General features: G+C 44.3%; 1 protein-coding gene across 1 annotated transcript in view; it reads left to right on the top strand.

The window, feature by feature from the left end:
- Window positions 1-25,873, top strand: part of LOC100694986 (bone morphogenetic protein receptor type-2) — a 32,707-nt gene extending 6,834 nt beyond the window's left edge. The window contains exons 4-19 of the mRNA XM_005463370.4: window positions 93-293; window positions 11,694-11,798; window positions 12,560-12,651; window positions 13,280-13,513; window positions 17,044-17,158; window positions 17,841-18,001; window positions 18,092-18,239; window positions 18,334-18,470; window positions 18,622-18,758; window positions 18,875-19,067; window positions 19,154-19,244; window positions 19,351-19,430; window positions 19,511-19,612; window positions 19,697-19,900; window positions 20,050-21,109; window positions 21,481-25,873. Coding sequence (XP_005463427.1) covers window positions 93-293; window positions 11,694-11,798; window positions 12,560-12,651; window positions 13,280-13,513; window positions 17,044-17,158; window positions 17,841-18,001; window positions 18,092-18,239; window positions 18,334-18,470; window positions 18,622-18,758; window positions 18,875-19,067; window positions 19,154-19,244; window positions 19,351-19,430; window positions 19,511-19,612; window positions 19,697-19,900; window positions 20,050-21,109; window positions 21,481-21,803 — 3,383 coding nt within the window. The 3' untranslated portion in view covers window positions 21,804-25,873. The remainder of the gene's footprint in view (window positions 1-92; window positions 294-11,693; window positions 11,799-12,559; window positions 12,652-13,279; window positions 13,514-17,043; window positions 17,159-17,840; window positions 18,002-18,091; window positions 18,240-18,333; window positions 18,471-18,621; window positions 18,759-18,874; window positions 19,068-19,153; window positions 19,245-19,350; window positions 19,431-19,510; window positions 19,613-19,696; window positions 19,901-20,049; window positions 21,110-21,480) is intronic.
- The last annotated feature ends 209 nt before the right edge of the window (window positions 25,874-26,082 follow it).

Genomic DNA, 26,082 nt, shown 5'->3' with positions numbered 1-26,082 from the left:
CTCATCGAGGTTTGTTACTCCCTGACCTTTGACCTCTGTTCCGTTCTTCTTCTACTGTGTCTGGTTACAGTTTGGCCTCGGTTTGCTTTCAGGGTGTTGGACTCACCTGCACGAGTGTCAAGCCGACCGCTGTATCCTGGTAACAGAGAATCCGTCCTCCACGCAGAAAGGCAGCTATCGCTTCTGCTGCTGCAGCCACGACCTCTGCAACGCCAACTACACAGAGGCCCCGCCCACCGCCGACACACCCGCTCTGAAACCAATGAGGACGGACGGCCGGGCGGAACAGACAGGTAAGAAGCACTGACACCAATCAGTGGTCCCCGCTGTGAAGTTCAGTCTTACTCCATAATAACTCATCATGTGACTCAGCAGTGTAACCGTTAGCAACGCCTCTGAGCAGCAGCAAGAAGAGACAAAACAAAAAGCATCTATTTATTCTCACTATGATGCTGCTGTTTGTTGGAAGCTAACTTCCTGTTAGCCTCTCTTAGCAGCTAACTCATCATTAGCACCTGTGAGACAGAGCACACGCCATTCTCTGTTTTAGAAAACACCTTCCTCTCTCTGCTTCGTTCACCAGGACGTACCGAGGGAACAACAGCTGTATTTCAAAATTAGAGATGGACCGATCCCATATACAGTATCGGTCCGATCCCGACCTAAATTACTGAATATCGGGGAGAAATGAAAAATGTAACCTGTTACGGGTCCGAAATTGAGGATGAGAGTAAAACAATGATGGTCCAGAAGAGGTCAATCAAACAATTGATTTTAATGAATACACGCAGCGTGGAGAGGTGCAAACTGCAAAACAGTTGTACATCTCTACCCAAAATACACTCTAGATTGCTTTTATAACATCAGGGTATTGTAACGCCCCTTCTTGCGTTTACAAGCACATAATTTGCATGTACAGAACATTCATGTATTTTAAGAATTAAATGCAACATAGAGGTTCCTCCTTGTGGCATACTCTTCCGAATATAGTGATGACCTAAGGCCTTTGAGGTCACCATGGACTGGACATCCTTCCGTCACCTGTAACTAGGCAAACTCAAATGCAACAAGAAGCTGAATACACTCAGGCCTTTGCTCAGCTACTTTTTTACTGTAACAATATACTCAGCATATGAGTTATGATATATATATATATTTAACTCAATCATTTTAAAGTAGTTATACTGCACCTGTAATAAACATGTTAATATTTGATTATGATAACCCCTATAATATAAATTATAACATAATGCCAGCAACTTCAATAAACACTTTGATGAAATGATACTTAATGCAATGATAAAGATGATGGTTATGAACAGTAACCATAAAATAATTCCTATAATTCTTCAATTCCCTCTCTTGACGTCTTCCAAAGACGTCACTACACCATTCCCAGGTCCACTACCTTCGCTCTGACCCTCTCTAGCCGCCCCCTGACTCAGCAAATCCGACAACAACCTCATGTCCTCTAGGTGGTCCAGCAATAAAACACCAGCTCCCACTTGAAAACACTTCATGTTTAAGTGGTCTCTGCTCCTTTTCTGGGTCCCTCTCTAGTGGAAATCTTCTCCTGTAAGGGATAGAAAACAAACAACCTTTCTCTGCTACACCTTAGTAACTTACTGTGTTCATCTCAGGTTCCTGTCATTATTCAAAGTTGGTTCACAATATCATATCAGGCAAAATCACAAACCCTACTGCCACGTCTGCTTTGTTAAGCTCTTCAGTTAGACTCTGTACCGGTTTGCCAATCTGTGTGTACATGTCTCTACACTTTTAATGTCTAAATGCACATCTGGATGTATGTGCACTTGTATGTCTATCTGCATCTATGAGTCAGTGGTTTTTCAGAAAAAAGGCGTTAAAGTGAGAAATGTTTCCTGACTATTAACTCCTGATACTCAAGGAACTTTCCTGTTTGCCGAACTTCCTAGGTTTGGCCTTTTACACTTTTACTAAAGAAATTTTAACAGAGCCCAAAGAGATTTTTATTTTACTCCTGTGCTTGACAGGTTAAGCGAAGTTGTTTTTTGTTTTGTTTTGAAATTTTTCCTTCTGTGTGTGTGTGTGTACATAAGTAAGAATATAATAATCAACATAAGATCCCTGGTTTGCAAATGATTTTCTGCCCCCGCTGCAGGGCAACATCCTACATCATTTTGTGGTGAGTCTATGTTGGCTAGTTTAATGCAAATATGTAACAGTTGCTTCATTACATTGCCCACTCAGAGTTGCGCAGTTTCAAAGTATGTGGAGAGTGTTTTCACAGTTTAAACATAGGTTACTCACATTTCTAGCCTGATTATTTCCCAATAAAAGTGAAATCAAACATTGCATTTGATTTCACTTATGTATTATCATGTTCTGGGCTCTATCCATTATATTAACTTTATTCAATCTCAATACTCTTTATGTGTGTGAGCAACGCTTTTAGTCTTATTAAACACAACCCCAGTAAAATACACACCATCCCCATGTCAGCCTGACTCTCCGCTAAAAAGCACACTTCAAAGTTTTCTATCTGGTTTTACGCCTCTTTTGGCCTCAAGCATATACATAACATGCAAAGGTTACTGTTAATGCCCGTTAGACAAGTTTCCATTATCTACAACATTTTGTTTCACCCGGCTCACCTTCACACATTTCCTGTTCACTTATTGCATATTTATCTTTAACACCATTTACCTCAGTAGTTGCTAAGCAGAAACAAAGCAACCTGTGGTCCACCTTTACCCTGTAAAATAAACCCCTGTCATGATTGTGTCTGTAAGCATGTTTTGCATTCATTCATTACACTCCACGCCATTCCTACAAGTTAGGAGCTGTAAAGTTGAAAGCTGCATCAAGTCCAGGCCTTTGGCCTGGCCTATATTTAAATCATGTGTGTTTGTAAGCGTGCGTGCAATTAACCTGCTATGTTCTCATCTTCCCTCAACATGTATCACCTGGACACTCTCACCAGTGAAGCTTAAAACCTGTTTGGACGGAACATCAACTCTAAACAAGCACAGTTACGCATTGTGTATAAAATTAACTCAACCTGTAAATAGAGACATCACTGTTATGACAAACATAAAATAATACTGTACAACACGTTATTAATACAGTCATCCTAAGGCAGATTATATGATAGCAATAAAAAATCTCTAAATCCCCATTTACTTTCTCAATCTTAGTTTAAACTATTCCTGACCTTCTCCTTCTCTCGTCTGATCATCTCAAGTACGTCCTGTACCAAATTTGCTTCCTCTTTTCAAGCCCCACATTTAATTACAAGCTCAAACATATTTGCCCTATATTGCTGTCTTGACGTGTTTCCTGTCAACTTAACAGAGTTATTCTCAGAACTCAGAGCTGAAGTTCCCCTTTTCTAAGTCTGTATGTTCTACAAGAGAGCAAGTCGGTAAACAAGTTTATCATCACAAAGGTTATTAGGTAAAGGTCACGTAGACATTTGCTTAGTAACCCTAAAAGAGCACATTTCATGTAGCTAATCGCATATATTAACACCCCCCTTTTTGTGACACATCTCATGTGTTACAAACTCAAAATCCTTCACTCAAGCTTAGGAAATTAAAAGAAAAAGGTTAGTCATATCATATTAGGCATACATGCTCCGGCCCTTCAAACCTGTATTTAAGGAATGAAATCAAATTAATCATCATGTCAAATCCTTTCTTGGCTCCATCCACAGCCTGCATCCTTGAAACGTCCTATTAAACAAAAGCCTGTGTGTTAACCAGAACATCACCTTTTATACTCACTTTCTCCACTGATGATCCAACCTGTGTTATAACCCAAAATAAACTTACACAGAACAGTTATTAATCATGTGTCCCCTCCGTTCATGGTAACTTAAGTTACATCAATGTTTCCCTTTTAGCATTTAGCATTCTATAATGTAATAACATAATCCAACCCCAATAAATAATTTTCTCAACGCACACATCAATATCCCAAAATCAGCATCCCCAGATTTAAGTCTCCCACTTGTCCTGTTTGTCAACCTTTTATTTATTTCCCCTCTTGGTCCCATCACTCACATTCACTCCCATGCATTCACACGTGATATTTTTGCTGATCTGCAGCCCTCTGCGCACGTCATCAGATGCTCCACATCAGCAAAATGAGCTCAATCATTTGTTTTATTTCGTTTTCCTTTTTAGGAAAATAGTTCTCTATAGTTTTGACTGGATTGAATCGATCAATCCATTTTTAGACAGAGACTTGCCGCCAATCAGTCTCTGATTGTAATCAATTATAATTCTGTAATGCCCACCTGATTTTCGTACTTGGTAATTTTGTCAACGCCGTCCGTTCGCTCTCTTCCAGGCCTGCTTAGAACAAAAATGAAAAAAAGAGAGCTGATTATTAGCTCATCAAAGTACAAAACAAAATCACCTGACAGGTTTTTTCTAAGTGCACTGTTATAAAAACTATGGGCCCTTTTAGACATGTCCATGTTTATCAAAACTCCCTCTATTAAAAATAAAACAACAACCTCAAAAATCTTCAACAATCTGAAATTTCACCCGTTCGACACACTGAAAACCTCGCCAAAAGCTGCACCGTTTCGTACACAACAATAACCCCGGTTAGGCACTTTACCATACTCAGATTCAGCCTAACACCTTACAACAATGTGTCAACACTAATTTATACACCTCCTAATCAAATTTGCACCTCTGAACAATCTACCCCTCCTTTAAGGCCTCAATCACACACACACACAGGAAGTGTTAAGAAAAAATGAAGAGAGGAAGTGTCTCTGCTCATAGACTCACAGCTCAACTGCCAACTTGACAAGAAAAATACATGTTTACACCTTATCACATTATTGAACGATTTTCATTTTCTTTCTATACTAATCACTTGTTTTGATCACTCAGTGCAAAAGCACTGCTAAGTCACCCTTTTAAACTAGTTTAATCAGTTTATTCAACATTCACACCATTCTATCACTCATACAAGTAGCAAGCCGATCTTCATTGCGTATGTTTGTGTGTGCTATTTTGCATATATGGCTTCACAGTCTCACAGACACTTTCCCATTCTCCAGTTAAAGAGTCAGTTTTCTCCGTCCCCCAATCACTAACCCAAATTTTACTTCCCCACCTTAAATCACAGCCCTGCTGGTCTTCCACCACCAGTTAGGGCTTGCTGTCAGGTTCCTGGACACTGTAAACAATTCAACCAGAAACTTGCCTTAACATATCCATTCATGTTAACCTGTAGTTTCATCCGACTCCTGGATCTGGAGAATTGGTCCAGGTCTGCTTGCCCCTAAAAATAACAAACTAAAACATTTTCATTATTATCACGGACGCCTAAACGACCCACTTCTCTTTTCTAGTCAAAATACCAATTATGCCATGTATGTAAGCGTGTTCTTCCTTGCGTTATGTGGTCATGTAAATGCAGTGTAAGCTGTTTTCTTCATTGCATCCTTATGTATTTATTGCATTTTCATGTATTCATATTTAATTTATGCATCTTTTCACTGAGCTCTCGATTCAAACTATCTCACTTCTGATTCGTTTCAAAAATAATTTCACATGTAACAATTGGTATATGTGTGTTTTCTATTCATTAATATAATTGTCAGTTATTTTGATTATCTTTACCTTTTGTATTGTTTACCTCTTTGTTGTGATATGGTGGACATCCCTAAACAATTCATGGGTTCAGGGTTCAATTTCAACCCAATCATCTCCTATCTTCTCGCAGTCAAACTCGTCCAGCTTCATCTCTCACTGGTCCTTTTTCATTCACAGTGTCCTGTTCGGGCTTCAGAGCCCCAGCAAACACAGTCTGTTTCTTCTCTGTTTTGATCTTTCAGTATTTCCTCTTCCTTCAGTCTTATTTTCATTTGCTGTGTTTTCTTCTGCATCCATCTTTTCAGTCTTTTCTTCCAAGATTGCTCCAAGCTTGGCAAATATGACAGTCAGTGCCTTCAAGCAGACATATCACGCTGTTCTTCACCAGCATGCATGTTGCATCTCGTGCTTTCTGTCATGCTGCTGGACTCATCAGTCGTTGTCAGTGTTACTGCTTTCGCGTGCACTGTCTTTTAGCTTCCGTTACTTCTTCACGTCCACGATGTTCTATCGGTCTTCATCAGGCGATTGACTGTCCTTTGAACTTCTCCGCTTCAGGGACAAAGTGAGAGATCCAGCCGCACAATTTCGAGCCAAAAACTGGCTTATTCTCCCAATTCTTTTAATCTACTTTTCTGCTGCTGAACTCAAGGTTGCAATGTTGAGAGAGTCCACCTGTATTGACACACTAAAGCATACAATTAGTAATATATTCATTTTTCTTAAAGGCTTCATTTGCTCCATGGGCCTCGTCTGTCTCTCTGTGTTCTTTCTGTACACACTCAGTTCCCATATATGGGCATGCAAAGTTCCTGTTCACTATTTCCTGTCGCTGCAGCCCCGGTACACAGAGCCATATTTCCTGTTCTTCAAACTAATCTAACTCCTTTGTTTTTACACACGTTTACAGGTTCTAACCTCTTTAGTCATTCAGTAATCGTCTCACACACTGCCTTTTCTTTCAAACTCCCCCTTTTCACTTACTCAGACAAATCACACAGTCACTCAAATCAAATACTGACAGCATTCACACAATTAAAATCACTCGAAATACGCTTTCATACGAGTATCTTGGACATGCCTTCCATGATCAGAAAGAGCAAGTCAAAAGAAAAAAGAAAAAGAAAACTGAAACCTCTCATAACATCACTGAAGGTCAAATATCTTCATAGACCCAAAAGTAAGCATATTATTTCCCTAGTCAAAAGTCAAACCGTTCCTCACAAAGTAATTTTTAATCTAACAGCCTTTGTGTTTTGAAACTAAAAAGAGGAAGGAACAGCGCCCAATTTAAACTGCGCATGTTGTCACTCAACAACACACACACAGAAAATGTAACTGTATATATTATCTCAAACTGAAACAGAACCCATCTAAAAATCCTAAAACATCTTACTTCGACACCCCAAAACACACATCGCTTACAGACATCTTTTTTAATTAAATTATCTCAAATTCAATTTCAGTTCTTAGAACCCAGATAACGGTCTTAAGTATCAACAGTTTATGTATCCTATCTCAAAACCCCGCAAAAGTCATACAGTCATGGCAAGAAATAAAACTTTACTTACAATATTGTAATAAACAACTCCAGCGTCTTAAATACAGGCATCAGCCATGTGTAGCAGTCTCTATAAACTTCCTATCAGTCTTACACAGTTTTACCTAGTACAGACACGTGTCAAGCAAACCCCATACTCATATTCTACAGTTATCATGAAATACTTATCATAATCAACAACAGTCACACAAATATAATAAACATAAACTGCATTTCTTCCCTTAAAACACGGATTGAAGTCGTCATAAACCCTGGCTCTGCAGTCAGTCATTAGCCACTCATTCGTAAACAGGAAATGTCACTCTAAATAAGTCACAGGCATCTCATTTACATAGACACAGACACACTCTCAAAATAACCAGCCTGCTGCAGTGCCCGTGGCAGACAGAGCCTATATACAAACATAGAAATTATAACACAGAGACGTCTGATAAATTAAATAATATTTACAAGGCCTTAAATTGCACAACCTACATAATTTAGACAAAATTTGAATTAACCCTCCAAGGGACAAACTCCAAGTTTTTGATAATCAATGACCCAGTATCAGGTCCAACCTGTGTCTGGTCTAATTGCTAAAGTTCCTAAGTCAATTTAAAAGCGTCCAACGCCCAAGGTCCAACCTTTATTACCCAAACAAAGTGCAAACACCGTTCCAAACGGTCAAGTGGTCCAACCACTAGCTATTTTGGAGGTTCCCAAGTTCTCCACGATTGCCAATCGGACTATCCCGTCCAACGGAAAATCCTGAGCGTCCTCAGGAAATTGGGAGCGTCACCTCCGAGAAATGCACTTTCTTAGAACTTCCCACAGTTCCGTTCTACATAAATTTAATTATGTTTTTAAAGACATCCTATGCAACCACCAAACCGACTTTATTGATGTCCAAGCCCAGCTTTATATTCAATTATGACTGTATTACCATACACAGTTTCCAAATTACCTATAATCCTAAATTCAGTAGTCCAACTACTTTAAATTCTCTTTCCTTAGCAGTCCAACTGCATTTAAATCCTCGTAGCAGTCCAACTGCTTTTCCTTTAATCAGTACTGTCACTTAACCTTACATTATCATTACTTCAACTTCAATTCTCATGAGATTTTCACCAAAATCAAAACAGACCTTTACCAGTAATTTTCAGTGAGTAGACTTTCAATTTTGTCAGAACCAATTCAGCACTGTTTGGAAATAATTCAACAGGTAGTGCCTTACCTTTGAATAAGCCGGCTTATGTCCACTCACTTCGACCACTGACTCGTGTCTGCCTGTTTGAGCACCTTGGACCCTCTCAGTCTCAACCTCCAACTTTTCTCCCTCAACCCTCGGCCAATGCACCAAATGTTACGGGTCCGAAATTGAGGATGAGAGTAAAACAATGATAGTCCAGAAAAGGTCAATCAAACAATTGATTTTAATGAATGCACGCAGCGTGGAGAGGTGCAAACTGCAAAACAGTTGTACATCTCTACCCAAAATACACTCTAGATTGCTTTTATAACATCAGGGTATTGTAACGCCCCTTCTTGCGTTTACAAGCACATAATTTGCATGTACAGAACATTCATGTATTTTAAGAATTAAATGCAACATAGAGGTTCCTCCTTGTGGCATACTCTTCCGAATATAGTGATGACCTAAGGCCTTTGAGGTCACCATGGGCTGGACATCCTTCCGTCACCTGTAACTAGGCAAACTCAAATGCAACAAGAAGCTGAATACATTCAGGCCTTTGCTCAGCTACTTTTTTACTGTAACAATATACTCAGCATATGAGTTATGATATATATATATATTTAACTCAATCATTTTAAAGTAGTTATACTGCACCTGTAATAAACATGTTAATATTTGATTATGATAACCCCTATAATATAAATTATAACATAATGCCAGCAACTTCAATAAACACTTTGATGAAATGATACTTAATGCAATGATAAAGATGATGGTTATGAACAGTAACCATAAAATAATTCCTATAATTCTTCAAACCCGATCCATTAAATATCACAAAAGCATGGCGTGACCCAGCTCAGGACCTCAGCACGTCGCAGGAGCGCTGCCAAACCGGCATTTCATCTCTGAGTGGGCTATCCCCGAAAGTAAAGCAAGTGTGCAAGTTCACCTGTGAATGTAAAGCATGCCCACGTTAAGCTTAACAACCGATATATGGAGCTCGGACGTCTGTGCATCATTGCTACGTCTGACCGTACGATGGATAGACTCAAGTTTTACAAAACGCAATGTTGCTGTTAAACAGTTTAAAAAAAATAATATGAAAAACACTTTTTTTCATACTTGTGTTAAGTTTTGTACAGAAATGACACAAAATTCAGTCTCAGGTTAAATGAGATAGAAACAGTTTACACTGACATCCATCTGATCACAGCTGGACTGGCCGCCCGGCAGGACGATGGTCATTTTTTGTTTTTATGAGCTGTTCTTATTTGTTTTGTTTATAAACAATGAAAGGTGGTGGATTGGCCAGTTGGTCACGATCGACTCTGGGCTGGACCAATACATCCACACTGCGGTGAAAAGGAAGCGATTCGTCCCGGACTTCAGCACGAATGAAACAAAGACACAAAGCTGGAGTTGTTCTGTGTCTTTACGCTGCGCTGCCTCTTCCTCTCTCCCCCTCCCTCTCCTGTTGCTTCCTCAATCATGAAACTGATCAATGATCAGCTGATCGGCTTTTCTCTCTTGTTTGTTTATCGCCCACTTTGCACCCGAAAGAGGAAACCAGTGGGCAAACAACAGCAGCACGTTTAAGCTCGATCAGCTGTTGTTAGAATGTATTTAATATCACTTTGTATCACTTTGTAGTATCAGCTGATGTTTGCTGGAGCCACAGCTGTAAAGCCATACTTGCCAACCTTGAGACCTCAGAATTAGGGAGACATTCATAAGAGCTGTTTGGGGGGGGGGTATATATACATACATATATATACAAAAAAACTTTGTTTTACAGTGTTTATTTATCGGATAGAATATGTTAAATGTCACAGTTGTTATTGTCCGGCCGGAAACAGCGGGGGTCTCCAAATTCAGAGGCTGCATCCTCCTGAGGACCCGGCCTTCGCAGTCTAAGTGGGCGGGTCCTCTGAAACCCAGCTAGACTGGAAGTGAGCGGCTGTTAAATTGCACGGTCCAGCCTTCAGAATTACATCACGAGCTTTCTCGGTGGAGTGAAACTTGGCCGTCTGCTGTCTAAAATATAACAGGACACTGGCGTAAACTCTCGACCGTCTCACACTTCTGTTTAATCAGTTTTCTGTTTGGCGTTTATTCAGCTGTGTGAAAACTATAACTTTAATCTCAGCCAAACCGATTTACTCAGGAACAAATTAAACACTGAAAAAAGACAAACAGTAACATTTGTAAGTTATCTGAGTGACTTATATATCATGTTTAACCCGAGCAGCCAAAGACCGCGGGGGGTTTGAAAACGATGTGCTGGGAGTTCGCTGTTCTCGCCGCCTCAGATATTTGAAGTTTACACAGCTACATTCTCGCCTGAAAATATGTTAAAAGTTTATTTTGCGACCCAGAAAGAGTAATAAGAGTAATATTAAAACGAAGTAGCTGCCGCCATTGTTGGAAACTGGAATTGGCTGGGCCGCGCTATGAATTCTGGGATATGGTTTTTCAATTTTTTTGTCCGGGTGGAAAATTGGGAGAAATTTGGGAGAAATTTGGGAGAATGGTGGCTCCGGGAGATTTTCAGGAGGTGCACTGAAATTCTGGATTCTTCCTGGAAAAATCGAGAGGGTTCATGTATGCATAAAGCTGCTGGTCATGATGTCGGTTTGGATATGTGGTGAGAGGGAAACATGAAGATGAAACCAGGAGATGTCCTTACTGAATCATCAGAGCTGAACAGGTGATGGAGAAACAGGTTTACCTTTTAGGTCACATGAATGAGTTGAAGGGAAGTTATGAACTGTTTCTGAGAAATAACACCAGGATCCTTTGTAGCTGACAGCTGGTACCTGTGAAGGGGCGGGTCTCGATTTTCTGTCCCAGTCCAGCCCTGATCCTGATAAAGAAGAGTGTCATGAAGACATGTTTGCATTTATTTGCACTGCTTTAAACTCTGGATGTCTATGTCAGATATCCAAATTTATGATATCGGCATCGGACATAAAACTGGTCTGGTGCCATCTCTGGTAAAAATGTCAGTAGTTCCCAAACACTGGATACAACAGTTTAGACAGTTTGAGTGAAAGTTGAACTTCAGTGACGCCTCAAGGTGCTTTTTATGGTAAGGTAGATCCCACAGTAACACACTTAATGATTTAATGAGCCACAGCTTTCTGTCCTCTTGGTTGCTGGTGCGGTGGACGAGTGTCACTGACACCTGGTCTGAGGTCTGATCTGTACGAGCCCCTCAGTCTGACCTGCAGACCGGCCCCTATTTATTAAACTGACCTCAGAGCCCAGGTTACACAGAGCAGCGCAGGTCCTCACAAAGACAGATGTACAACCATGTGTGTCACACTGATGTGATGATGACATCATAACCCCTCAGATCACCGGATGAAGCCAGAGGTGACAGTGCTCATCGCCCTGGTAACCATCGCCATAGCAGCCATCCTCATTGTGGCGCTGTTCCTGGGATACCGCATAATAAAACGTACGTACGCACGCACGCACACACACGTATGTACACACCTACACACACACATGCACACAGTTTCGTGTTTTGTGAAGAAACAATGCAGCAGGTAATGAGGAAGTCATGTGATGAGTTTTTCAGATTAAAGCAGGATCGATGGATCTGTAAGAAAACGTTAGCGGAGCTGCTCACAGCTGGATCTGAACTGAAACACGTCACACTGAAGGAAGAGACCATGTGACACGACGTTTCTCAGCAAACCTCACACAGTGAGGCTCAGATACTCTGAAAGGTCCGGGAACTTAAGTTCTTATGACGTGTGGAGGGAATTTTCCAGCTGGGTGGAGGTTTGTCGTCTCAGAGTAATCTTTAGAGCACAATAGCCTGAACATCCTGTGCTCTTTTTAAACAGTCGCTGTAAACAGGAAGTGCCTTCTGAGCGATCAGCTGATTTGTTTTAGTGTGTGGAGGTTTGAAGTCCTCGGGAGGTGGCGCTAGCTCATAACTGTGGTTTTTGTAATCAAAGGAAACCCATCTGACGACCTCTGACCTGAAATCACACGTGAAATTAGTCACATGATATGAGCTGCAGTGACATCTGTACTTTGTGTTTTGTTGATTGTGGATTTTGACACTTACAGTCAGAACAGCAGTAATTATAACAAATACATAAAAATCAATGTTAACTCACTTCTAACCTGGCTGCTGTCTGGCAGCCATGTTGGTCCTCGTCAGACTGAGGTCATGTGATCAGTGATCAGCTGTGTGTGTTTGTGCAGGGAAGCAGAAACACAGTCTGTCTGCTGTGGATGTGATGGACGCGGCGAACGCCGAGTCCTCCATCGACCTCGACAACCTGAAACTGCTGGAGGTACACACACACACACACACACACACACACACACACACACACAGACACACGCAGACACACACACACACAGACACACGCAGGCACACACACACAGACACACACACACACACACAGGCACACACACACACACACACACAGGCACACACACACACACACACAGGCACACGCAGGCACACACACACAGGCACACGCAGGCACACACACACACACACAGGCACACACACACACACACACACACACAGACACACACACACACACAGGCACACGCAGGCACACACACACACACACACATACACACACACACACATAGTATTTGGATAATACTCGTCAGTCGGTAAACTCCATCACAGCAGGAACAACAGCAGCACAAACTGACCATCCACCTGTAACCTCTGACCCCTTTGTTGCACTGTTCCTTTAAGGGAAGAGGCGGGGCCATTAAAAACAGACCAATCAGAATGATATGAAGGTTAGATTTTTTTTTAAACATTCAACCTGATTTCTTCGTGTTTGATCTCTTCAAGTGAATGCAGCATAAAAACATGACCCACGAACGTCTGAGGACCTCAGATTGATCCCTGAGGAACGCCACAGCTCATTTTTCTGTTTCTATCCTCTGTCCTGGCAGCTGATTGGTCGAGGCCGTTACGGCGCAGTGTTTCGCGGTTCTCTTAACGAGTGCTGCGTGGCTGCCAAACTGTTCGGCTCAGCTAACCGACAGAACTACGTCAACGAGCGCTCCATCTACTGCGTGCCGCTGCTGCAGCAGCATGACAACATCGCCCGCTTCCTGACCGCGGACGAGAGGACGACGGCAGACGGACACCCTGAGTTTCTGATCATCATGGAGTACTACCCACACGTGAGTTGATCACAGCAGGTCTGAAGCTCGGTCATGGCAGGTCCCCGTGGATCCACTGGAGGACTGAGAGAGCCCAGTCCTCCAGTGGTGGTCAGGGGAGCAAATCTGGCCCAAAGCAGGCATGACAGGCCGAGCCCACTCAGACCGAGCCCGATCAGACCGAGTCCACTCAGAGTGAGTCTGACTGCTGAGGCTCAGCCATTGGTCAGATGACCTGGCTGAGCCTCAGGTGTGTTTGGACCAGGGGTCCGTTCTTCGTACCTCGCTTACTACATCCAAGATCAAATCATCGCGCCAACTTTGAGCTCGCTATTCCGGTTCTCCGAACACACCTGTTGTTGACGATTAGTACAGCTGGATGAAGTAATGTGAGATCACTGGGTGGCTTAAAAGGGGCTACGCATCGATAGTAGAAACATTGATCGGCAACCCTTTGATTGGTCGGCGAAGATGTCGAAGGAGCGCGCTCAGTATTTCACGGCAGCAGACCAAGAACTCTTGATTGAGGAATTTCAGGAGTTTCAGAGTCTAATTAAAACGCAAGGGAACACTGCAAAGGCTGCAAAAGCAAGGAGAGAGGGCTGGCAGAAAGTTGCTGACAAATTAAACTCGTAAGTAATTTATTATATTATATTACATTATATCCTCTTTCACATTAGAGCCACAACAGGACCCACTAGAACATGGGAAAAAGTAAAAGTGAAATATAAGAATATTCCACAGAATGGTAATATTTATCACTTATATTGCTTTTAGTCTCCTGAAAAGAGACCCTGAAATAATCTGTTTGTTTGTTTATAACAGCAACCAAGAAAAGGGCAGAGCAAATAAAGACAGGTGGTGGTCCTGCACCCCCTCGTCACACCCCGGCAGAGGAGCTGGCCCTAGGGTTGAATGCCACCAGACCCATTGTTGAGGGCATCCCTGGGGGCAGCTCTTCCTTAGATCAGCAGCCGGGGTGCAGTAGCAGCACCTTCATAACTGGTAAATGAGCTCATAATTCTATTTGTACAATGTAAAATATTTGGTTGTTGCCTTAATTAAAATGCTTTTTGTACTGTGACATTTATTGACATTGTGGGTTTTTTTGTGTGTAGTTTCACATAACACTCCATCACTTTTACCTGTTCCCATGCAAGGGGTGACTGAAGCATGCACAGTAAGTTGGGAGATATATAATTAAAAAAAAGATATATATATATATGTGTGTGTGTAATCTTTTTTTTTTAATTATTTATCGCTTTTATAGCCGTGGTCTCTCATCTTGATTACACGAAGTGTTTTACTATTACTACTCTAAAATATGAATTACATCTGAAATAATCAAATACATGAAATAGCATGATTAATAGTACATTTCCCTTTTTTTAGGAAATGACCTGTATGTATCTGTATGACATCAATAAAGGAATCAAATGCTGCATTATCTTTAGTTACATTGATAATATTTATTTATGGTAAAACAGTGGAGAAATATCGCTGTTGCTTTCGTATAAATGAAGCGGACATACCTGAGTGGCCGCGATCTAATCCTGTTTACATAAAGTAAGCCTGCTCCCAAGCAGGTTTACGCTTACGGATCTGTTGCTATGACAGCAAGTCCCGGATGAGCTTCGGAGAACCGAACGATCCAAGATCACGTGAAATCGTCAACAATCAAATCCGGCTAACTTACTTAGCGAGGTACGAAGAACGGACCTCTGGTCTGACTGTGTCTGCTCTTTGAGCTCTCCTGACCCTAACCCTCCACGTTCATGCCTCTAGTGCCCCCTCGGGGCAAACCTCACACATTCAGCTTGTCTGCTGTTGCCCTGTGGTGTAATGGGGTCTGCACTCTCACAGTGCAGCTGTCAGCCTTCACCTCTGCTCTCCATTAGTCTGTTATTGTGCTGGAAGACGGCGCCTTCACACCCTCTTCCTGTCTGGAGCCTCTGATCTCACACACACACACACACACACACACACACACACACACACAGATCAGCTTCCAAACCTTCGTCAGTCTTCAGATTGATTTCTTTCCTTCCAGGCAGCCACGAGCTGACTTTACTGTTAAATCCGTCTCTTGAACCTGAAACACGCTTCAGATGACCTCACATCATTTTTACCATCTGCACCTGTCTGACATCATCAGGGCTCAAAACATTCCAAAGTTTCCCAACATGTGAAAACATGTTAAGACTCTTGTTATCAGTATATGTCTCACACACAAACAGACACACACACAGATGCAGTGATGTCTGGTCTGGTGGGTTTCTGCATTCCTCTGCAGCCCTCGGACAGTAATTACTTGTTTAACTATCTGCTCTTACACACACACACACACACACACACACACACACACACACACACACACACACACGGTTCATCTTAAGGCTGAACATCAACCATGAAGTCACCACTTTAACTTTCTGCAGTCTTTGAACTTTATTTGCTTTCATCGTATCCAGTTACAGAGTGAATATATGGAAGTGCCAAGATCAACAACGACTCTGGATACTGTAGCTTCAAATCAGCCAACGAGCCAACGTTTAATGTTAACTAGTAATGACTTCATGAACTTCTTCACAAATTAAAATTTAATCATTAGAGAAAAAATTACCAATAATCATCCCACAGATGTAATATTATCTACAGCTACTTTCAGTACCATTGATATTCATTTAGACTCTTTTTCTCCAATTGATCTTTCTGAGTTAACTTCAATAATTAATTCCTCCAAACCATCAACGTGTCTTTTAGACCCCATTCCTACAAAACTGCTCAAAGAAGTCCTGCCATTAATTAATGCTTCAATCTTAAATATGATCAACCTATCTCTAATAATCGGCTATGTACCACAGGCCTTCAAGGTGGCTGTAGTTAAACCTTTACTTAAAAAGCCATCTCTAGACCCAGCATTTAAGTGGCCCCAGATCCTCCTGTCTCAGGTAAACCAGGCCCATCACAGGTGACCCCGCCCCCCACCTGATTGACCCACTGCCCTCAGGTGAGTCACACCTCTAGACTCACTAACAGCTTCTTCCTCTGGGCCGTTCAGACTGTCCCCCCACACCCCCACCCTGCCCACCCACCTCACTAGTCATGGCCATGGTCTGAGTGACCCCCATCACTCACACAGATGCCAAAGTCTTTTCTTTGAACTCCTTCCAAACACTTTGCAACTTGTTCTCTAATGTGTGCCTCAGTTTTGTTCGTATTTCTCCTGTTTGCTGCTGTCTGTTACACAAACAGTGAAAATAAAGGCCTGTTCTGTTCTGTCTTAGCTAATTATAGACCAACCCACCTGCAAAGGCCTGGTGACATAATATTAAACCCTGTGGATTAAGAATGTGATGTCACTCTGGGTCATGTGTGTGTGCGAAGGCAGCAAATACTTTTGGCAGTGTAGTGTACAACACACATCATCCATGCTGCAGGAACTTCCTGTAGTGTCAAAAAGATCAGACAAAGCTGCATTTAAGGGTTAAACTCTGTGTGTGTGTGTGTGTGTGTGTGTGTGTGTGTGTGTGTGTGTGTGTGTGTTGCAGGGCTGCCTGTCTCACTACCTGTCTCTCCACACTGTGGACTGGCTGACCTGCTGCAGGATGACTCACGGTGTGACCAGAGGCCTCGCCTTCCTGCACACTGAGCTGCACCGAGGAGGTAAGACGACCTCGCGTCGCTCGTGCAGAGTCATCCTCGTTTCTTCATCACAGGCTTTAATCACACAGACAGGAAGAAATGGTGCCACTCTCAGGGTCTATTTTCAGCAGCGGATTGGTCTGTGTGAGGAGCATCTGGAAACAGGTGCTGTGTCTCCCCCTGCTGGCTGGAACAGACCCAGCCTGCTGCTTTTATTTGTTTATTTAGAGAACAAATGACATAAATGGAATACTGGAATAATAAATATCTAAATATTGGGATGAATCATGCTGATTTTGAGGTTGGAGGATTAATTCTCTGACAACAGAGGCTCGGGTATCGTGGATAACGGTCAGCTGTTTATGAACCTAATATATGTTGTTGTCATGAAAACAAAGGATGATGTTTCTGATGAAATTATTGTTTTTCTCTTTAACAGTAAAAACATTAAAAGGATCAGTTTGTCATTCTTTCATGTTTCCATCGCTGTGATGAACGCGTGTCAGAGGAAACAGAACGCCTTCTTTGTTTCATCGGCAGCTTCACGACGTGAATGTCGTCATCATTCGGCTGCGTTGCTGTGAAACGTCTGCACGTTGCTCTCTTTGTTTCTTCCTGTTTGTGCTTTTCTTTCCTGCTGTCTTTGTTTGTTTATCTGGTCAATTGTAAACAACAACAAACACGTGTACCCCGACTGTCTCAGACCAGCACAAACCGGCCGTCGCCCACAGAGACCTGACCAGCAGGAACGTCCTGGTCCGAGCCGATCTGTCCTGCGTCCTCGCCGACTTCGGCCTGTCCATGAGACTGACGGGACCCCGGCCCTGTCGCCCCGGAGACGACGACACCATGGCCGTATCTGAGGTCAAAGTTCATAAACGTTCGCTCTGATCTGGATGTGCAGGTGAGGAATGAGCAGAGGGCGGAGCTGATGGATGGTGTGTTTGTGTGCAGGTGGGGACAGTGCGCTACATGTCTCCGGAGGTTCTGGGTGGAGCTCTAAACCTCAGAGACTGCGAGTCGGCGCTGAAGCAGGTGGACGTCTACGCTCTGGGTCTGCTGTACTGGGAGAGCTTCAGGAGGTGCGCCGACCTGTTCCCAGGTACGCACCGCGCTCACCTGCACACCGTCTGCTTACACACAGTAAAGTAGCACCACCTCAGCTGACAGCGTGTTTGTGTTCACTGCTCGTTCAGGGGAAGCCGTGCCAGAGTACCAGCTGGCGTTCCAGGCCGAGCTCGGGAATCATCCGAGCTTCGAGGACATGCAGAGCCTGGTGGTCAGAGAGAAATACAGACCCAGATTCCCTGAGGCCTGGAAGGAGAACAGCCTGGTCCGTCTTTCAGTTTGATGTCGTCAGATTGCTCCACAGCCTGAACTCAGAGCATAAACCTTTGAAGTTAGACAAAGGTTCAAAGGTTAATTCCCAAAAGTATTTTGGATGTAGAGTAATCCCAGTGTGTCTCTCACTCTGTGTACTTTAGTTACTGCGCTCGCTGAAGGAGACGATGGAGGACTGCTGGGATCAGGACGCTGAGGCTCGGCTCACCGCTCAGTGTGCAGAGGAGAGGCTCTATGAACTCACACTGCTGAGTACACACACTGCAGTACACAACCACAGGTACACACGGTACCACGAGTACACACGATACCTGTGGTACTGTATCACAGTAAATGCACAGTGTAAAACTGAGAGACAGGAAGTCTTGATTTCATGACTTCCTGTCTGTCACTCAGGAATCTGTCTCATGGCCGGTGGCCTCCTCACGGTGGCTCCGCCTCCCCCTTCATTGAGGATCTTCATGTGGGCGTGGTCAGAAATCTCCAGGGAGATGACCACCAGGCATCAGTCATCAAGACGACTGTGAATGGAGCAGAAGGTGGCGAGAAGAACAGGAACTCCATCAACTACGAACGGCAGCAGGCGCAGGTAGGAGCTCGGCCGCCATTAAAGCACACCTGAACAAACCGTTACCGCGGACGCGTCTCATTGCTCTGTGTCCGTCTGTCCGTCAGGCTCGGCTGTCCACAGACAGCAGCGTGTCCACCACCACCATCCTGACCCCACCCACCTTACTCTGCACCATCTCTGAATCTCAGCACACAGGTAACAAACAGCCACGCCCCTGACATAAACCCAAACACCTCATTAATGCAGCGAGCACAGCTCTGCTGCTATGACCTCACATGTTTCTGCTCCCGCCGTCCTCCAGGTGGCGCCGTGCCAAGTGTCCCAGTCTGCCTGCATCTCACAGAAGAAGACCTGGAGGCCACAAAGCTCGACCCCAGAGAGGTTTTAACCTTGAATTCTTTCTTCAGTTTCAGTGCCCTCCATCCGGACACACTAACATCTGCCAACATCTGTGTCTGCAGGTGGATAAGAACCTGAGGGAGAGTTCTGATGAAAACCTGATGGAGCACTCACAGAAGCAGTTTGGCTCCGAATCACAACCCACCAGCGTGCTGCACCATCAGGTACACACAGCTGAGGGCCTGTACAGCGCGTGGCTGCTGATGAACGAACGTATCAGACGCTCATGCTTGTTGCTTTTGTTCCAGGTGAACAGCTCACCATCCACCTCTCATGGTGGCCTGCGGGCTGTTAGAGGTGTAGATAGCCCCCCTTCCTCCATCCACCCACTGCCCAAACAGCAGAATCTGCCTCAGAGGCCCACCAGTCTCCATCTGCTGCCCAAAGTCAAGGAGAGCGGCTTCACCTCGTCACGGCTGAAGCTGGGGAAGTTCAAGTCCAACCACCGACAGGTAGGGCTTAGATGTGACCGGGTCAGACGAGTTCTCCAGCTGATCCTCAGACAGCTTCACCGTGACTCGACTCGGTGTTTCACCAGATGAGCTGAAGCTGTATCAGGCGGGCCAACTGTGCCACTAATCCAAAATGTTTCATGTTCCAGGTGGAAACAGGTGTTGCCAAGATGAACACAGTGACGGTTGCTATGGCTGCAGAACCACACCTGGTAACCACGGTTACTAACAGCACAAACGTGAGAAGCAGCGCTGCGGCTGGAAAAGAGGTCCAGCCTATCACAGTGGCCGGCAGCAGTCACAGCGCAGGCGTCCCCACCCTGGTGAGGAACGGTGTAATAGGCGGAGGTCGAACCAATCCGGCGGGACCACAGACAGAGGAGGAGGAGGGGACCATGGATGGAGGGATGAGGGGAGGAGAAGACAGCCGTTTGAATCTCCTCAACTTCAGTCCTGATGAACATGAACCTCTGCTGAGCAGAGAGCAGCTTCCTGCTGAGAGCGAAGCCCCTCCTCTTGCTCGTCATCGTCACAGCCGCGCTGGAAGCATCTTATCGGGCCGAGGGTCGAACTCCAACAACAACAACAACAGGCTAGCCCTGGCTTCATCAGCTGACCCTCCCCCAACTTCTGATCTGGAACACATGGTTCAACTTTCTGCTCCTTCTGGTCTCCTTTCACCCAGCAAAGCCCTCTCACTGCAGGCCCCTCCCACCACCCACAGTCAAAGCGAAGGTGTGGATACAGGTCTGTGTTTCCAGGAAGACTCTGAAACCACGTCGACCCCCAGATGTGCCCAAAACTCAAAAGGTCAACCAGTCCGTTGTGTCACCGCTGCTATGCCCCGAGGCTGCAAAGATTCTGACTTAACAAAAGCTGAAAAAGACAAAGTTCCAGAAGCTTCAGTAACCCAGGCCTCACCAGCACCCGACGCCCCAACAGAAGCATTAATCCTCCTTCAGAAACCTTCATCACCAGAAACTCCAGGAGCTTCGTCTCCAGAGAAGCAAACCCTCGAAGCTTTGGGATCTGAAGATTTAGACACCACAGCTCCTGCAGAAGCTTCAGGTCCACAACTTGCAGGTCTCCAAAGTTCAGCTTTAGCGCCACAAACAGCAGGTCTGCTGCGATCCCAGGTGGGACAGACCAAAGCCAGGAGACCTGAGCGGCCCTTTTCCCTGGACCTGTCCTCTCCCTGCACCTCCTCAGGTGAGTCATGTTTGTTCTGTAGTTGAACTTTTAAACAAACTTATAAGCTGCAGGTTCCACTTTTACAGTTTTTCAAAACTGGCTCGAGCTGGACAGTCTGTAGCTGATTACACCGTGTACCACGACATAACCAGGTCATCAGAGACAAACTGATTACAGTGATCTCTGTCTCTAAAACTCAGCTCAGTCCGACGGACAGTCAGACACTACAGCCGTCACTATCAGTGTGTCAGGGCTCAGTCAGATCATCAGTCGAAGGCATGAATTCCAGTTTTCTGTGAGGGATCTGCAGCATGGGTGACCTCTGCAGCTCCACAAAGATGCAAAAACAGTGCAAACTCCTCACATCTGTAACACTTTCTTCTCCTCAGATGATGCTTTGGTGGTGGATAACGGCAGTCTGAGCGCCTCAGGGGAGAAAATCAAGCGTCGGGTCAAGACTCCATACACCCTGAAAAAATGGCGCCCGGCCTCCTGGGTGGTATCCACAGATACGGCTCTTGACCCGGACTTCGAGTTTGACGCCAGTAGCAGCCACAGCAGCCAGAACCAGTTCTCGTCCGGTCTTTGTAGAGCAGGAAGTGTCGGCATCCCTAAATTAAACCAGTCCAAATCCAGCATGGCCGTCTTTTTAGTTGGAGGCAGCGGCACAGCGACCACCACCTCTGAGCCCGACGGGATGACCTGCTTCTAAAGTGATCCGAAGTTTGCTTTTCTTTAAGATCTCATTAATTTTCTTGCTCTTTGTCTTCCTCTTCTTTTGTTGAGTCGGTAGCTGATACCTGTGATGAGGCCCCCGCAGCTCCAAACCAGAACCAAACCCCGCAGAGCCGACTTGGAGCTGGATGCAAAATCCGTCCCTCTGCAGGAACTTTTCATCAAATGACAGAATTTAAATTTCTAGTATGTGTTTGTTCATGGACAGGACCTGTCCTGTGATCAGCTGACCTCTGACATGTTACCTAGATCAGGTTACCTGTGATGACCAAACAGTGGTGGTGTTGGTGATGAGGCCAAATGATTCTTCTGTGGCTGGTGGGTGTAGTCAGCTGTTTGAAGAGGGTGGGCTTGATCTACACGAATCTCCGTTGGATAAGTGAAGGAATTCCTTTCCGGAATACTTTCAGGCTTCGAAGGACTAGTTGTAGCTGCGAGCCTAGAGATCTCATTTGGTGTCCAAATGAAAGAAGCTTCCAGCTCCACAGACTCACCCCCGGCTCAAGAATCAGAGTGTACCTACAGTCTGTCGCCTCTTTATCTCTGCAGGTGTGTCACTGACCCTGTCGTAGGACTGAAGTGTCTCCAGCTGTGACTGCCAGTGTGGGTGGAGGTTTTCCCTCATGTTTCCTGTTGTGAGTAGGATGTGGCCGGCTGCTGAAGGGCATGGCCGAGAGCTCGTTGTAGGTCTGAGTGAGACATTCCCTTTGAGTTCTTTAGGCTTGTTTTCCTGCTGTGTCCTGTCCCACAGAGGGATCTGAATGCACTCAGCATCATCTTCTTTCACTTATAACCGTTTGTGCTGCTGCTGCAGGACGTTGAACAGGACTAGCTGTAACTGTTTGGGTCTGACGTGGATCAGGGGTCGTCCCCTCTGAGAGCTCGATGCTGGCTGAGGCCTGAACCCAGCACAGACTTAAGAACTTCCCTGTTTTGGTAGAAAGGTTCATGCACCTCTGGGCTGGTAGTGCAGGTAGTCTGAATGACCAGAGGTGATGTTATCAAAACAGCAGTCATATCTTTATGCACTTTAACAATGAAATTTATTTAGGGACAGACCTTATAAAGGATACCTGGTGCAATTTTAGCAGTAACATTGACGTATGTAGGACGTCGTGTCTGTGTTGGTGTGTCTTTGTGCGGTAATGGTGTGATCTGAAGAAACAGTCAATCTAGCTATGCAGCTGCTCACGATGCCTCCTGTTGACGGTCTGTTTGGTTCAATGTGCAACAGATCGACAACCTTACTGTTGGACAACCTTTATTCTTTTTTATCCGCACTTTGTTTTACCGAACAGTCTCGACTGCCTTCAGAGGCCTGCTGCAGTCAGCGCTGGAGAAAAGACGAGCCAGCGTCCCGTGGACTTTATTAAACCACGTGACCTGCGAAACCTCGGGCATGTACGACCTTCTCAGGTAACAACACTGATGTCAGCAGGAACACCTGTTTGCTTTGTAAAATGATGAGCAGGAGATGAAAGGAGGAGAAGAAGAGGACGCCTCTGAAGGACAGAAATGCTGTCTGACAGCAGCCATCAGACTGTACAGCTCAGACTTTGTTCCTGCTCATCACAACACGTTAGGTCACGTCTCATTTCCTGTTCCACATCCAAGTAAACGCTTCCATCCTTTCAGTTTCAGACCAAAGGTGTAGCTGCTTCGAGCTGGGTGGAGGTCCGTGTGTAGGCTGTTAACACATCACTCTTTCATTTTGACTGTTCCAGGAAAACCAAATGTGCTCACGTTTTACACACTAAAACATCTCTGTGCTTCTCGAAGAACATATGTGCTAACAAACGCTACTGCTACATCGTTACAGCAAGTAAATAAGCTCCGCCCATCAAAGACGTGGGTTTATCAGACCTATCGGTCCTTGGGCGCAGCTCATCATTGAGCATGTATGTTCTGCTGATTTCCATTTGAAGTGTGCTCCTCGCAGCAGAGTTCATGTAAACGTGGGCTTTGGAGTTTTACAGAAACAGGAAGGAAACAGAACTCTGCTTTCTTTGTCTTTATTTTTATTTGACTTTGCTTTGTGTTTCAGTTTTTTATACCAAACTGACTCTTTGCTCCTGTTTCTCCGAATGTTTCGATTTTTTATGAATGCACGTGTAACCTTTTGCATTTATATGTATTTATGTGACACTTCTCCTTTAAATGTGCACTTACTACAGGAAGTTATTCACATTTAGCACATTTCAAACTAACAATATTACAGCATCAGTGCAGTCGGCTGAAATATGATCATACTGTTAACTTTTATTGATGCCTTTCAAAATGATCTGTTTTGTTATGTCTGTGTTTTATACCGTTTGTACTGTTTTTAGATGCTGATGTGTATATACTGTGTGGGTCATATCATGCAGCCTGAGCTAGTCCAGGACTAGGTGTAGATCTCTCACACTTACTGACTGAACCTGATTAACAAATATGAAAGCAGCTTTCTGGAGCCGGTTTTAACCAACAGATAAATAATTAGTGATCATTTCCAGAGAACAGAGGCCATTAACTCGCTCAGACTCACTCTCTCCAGCCTCGATTAAAGAGCGAACCTTCAGAAAACACGCCCTATCAGCTTGAAGAAGAAGCTCTTCTTTTTTTCTGTCCAGAAAACCATGTCGGTCTCTGTGGCGTTACCGCCACCTCTGTGTGACGTAGCATTGGCTGAACAGCGCCCCCTGTGCCCACACGTGGTAATTACAGGTTTCCAGACAACATGAACCAGCAACAAACAACTCCGTGTCAGATGTGTTTCAGTAGAATAAAACTGGTTTGTGTATACGGACTTTGGCTTAAAGCTAGCCAACAGGAAAAAGGCTGCCTGCGATTTTATTTTACAGTTATGAAGCTCGCGCTGCGTTTCTGTGTGGCACACAAACGTCTCTCGATCGTTTCCTCTCGTGATGTTTGCCAGCTGAGCGATAGCCTCACAAGTAAAATGATTTTTGACGCTGTGACTTCTGTTTGTAACTCTGACTCACAGCGTCTGAGTGGTGATGTCATCATTTCTGAGAACAACAGAGATGTTAGCATAGCGCTGAGCGCCATAGTTACCGCAGACAGTATAACAGACAGAAGTGATGTCGCCCGCTGATGTCTGAAGCCTCTAGATCAGCGTGTGACATTTTGAAACCAAGTGTGACAAAAAAGGGGCGGGTCTGACTGATACTGCTCACTCACTGGCTAACAATTTCTGAGCAAAAGTTAAAGAAAATGAATAAATTATAACATGAACTTAAATTTTTATTCAGTTTGACGTGAAACAATTGATGGAGCTGAAACTCGTTAGGGAAGTATTTACGGAGGTCACAGACGTCTACAGGACAGGAAGTCTTGTTGCACCCACAGCTGTTGCCCCCTGGTGGCCTTTAAAATGAGTGCAGGTTTAAGGCATTTCTGCTTTGGCAGCAGTTTTCAGTTGCATCCATCTGTTATACTGCCTGTGAGAGTTAGTATGAGATGTAAACCTTACATTTAGATCTGGTCTTGTTACTGAAGCACCTGCAGGAACAACTGAAGCTGTGGACTGCTGGGCGTTCTCCGTTCTCGTTGTGGCATTTAGCTCGTGGCTAGTGCTGATGCTGAGAATGTGGCGCTGTACCGCTGCTGAGGTTCCCTTTAAAGACTCATGTAGTCCTCATAATGCGCCGAGATTAAGCTCTCCACCTGTACAAACACATTTAGATGAACATATTCAGCACATTTACCCTGCTGCATGAAGGATCACATGACTGAACCGAAGTTCTGTCATGGGTCAGTTTGAACTTTCTGTGCTCCCGTATTGGAGGAGTGGATGATTTAACCTGATAACCATCTGTGTGTATGATAGCTTCCAGTACTGTAAATACTCTGTGTACATTCATATGGGACCAACTACCACAGTGTATACTGTATACATGCTCACAGCACCTCCCACACAGCATGCTGTACAAAGCTGCAGATTAAAGCTGCTGCTTCATGCTTCCATCCCCACATGTTGTATCTCCATGTAGACATAAAGTGTCGCACGCTTCACTTCATCATGAAATAAAGAGCAGAGAATCCGTGTGTGCACAAGTTTCATTTATTATGTGTACTTCCTGTGAGCAGGTGTTCATTCAGAAGATTTCTGACTGAAGTGTGAGAAACTGCAGCAAACAGAGAGTGCATGATTGTGACTTACAAACATTTGTTTCTGTGCGTCTGCATTTCTCCAAGCAGGTTTGATGTAGTGACACCTGCAGACCAGAAGAGTCATCATTTGATATTTATAACAT

The sequence above is a fragment of the Oreochromis niloticus genome, linkage group LG16 (genome assembly GCF_001858045.2).
Source record: "Oreochromis niloticus isolate F11D_XX linkage group LG16, O_niloticus_UMD_NMBU, whole genome shotgun sequence".
NCBI classification, from domain to species: domain Eukaryota; kingdom Metazoa; phylum Chordata; class Actinopteri; order Cichliformes; family Cichlidae; genus Oreochromis; species Oreochromis niloticus.
The sequence above is the reverse complement of the archived record's forward strand: the minus strand, read 5'-3'. Positions and strand labels throughout refer to the sequence as shown.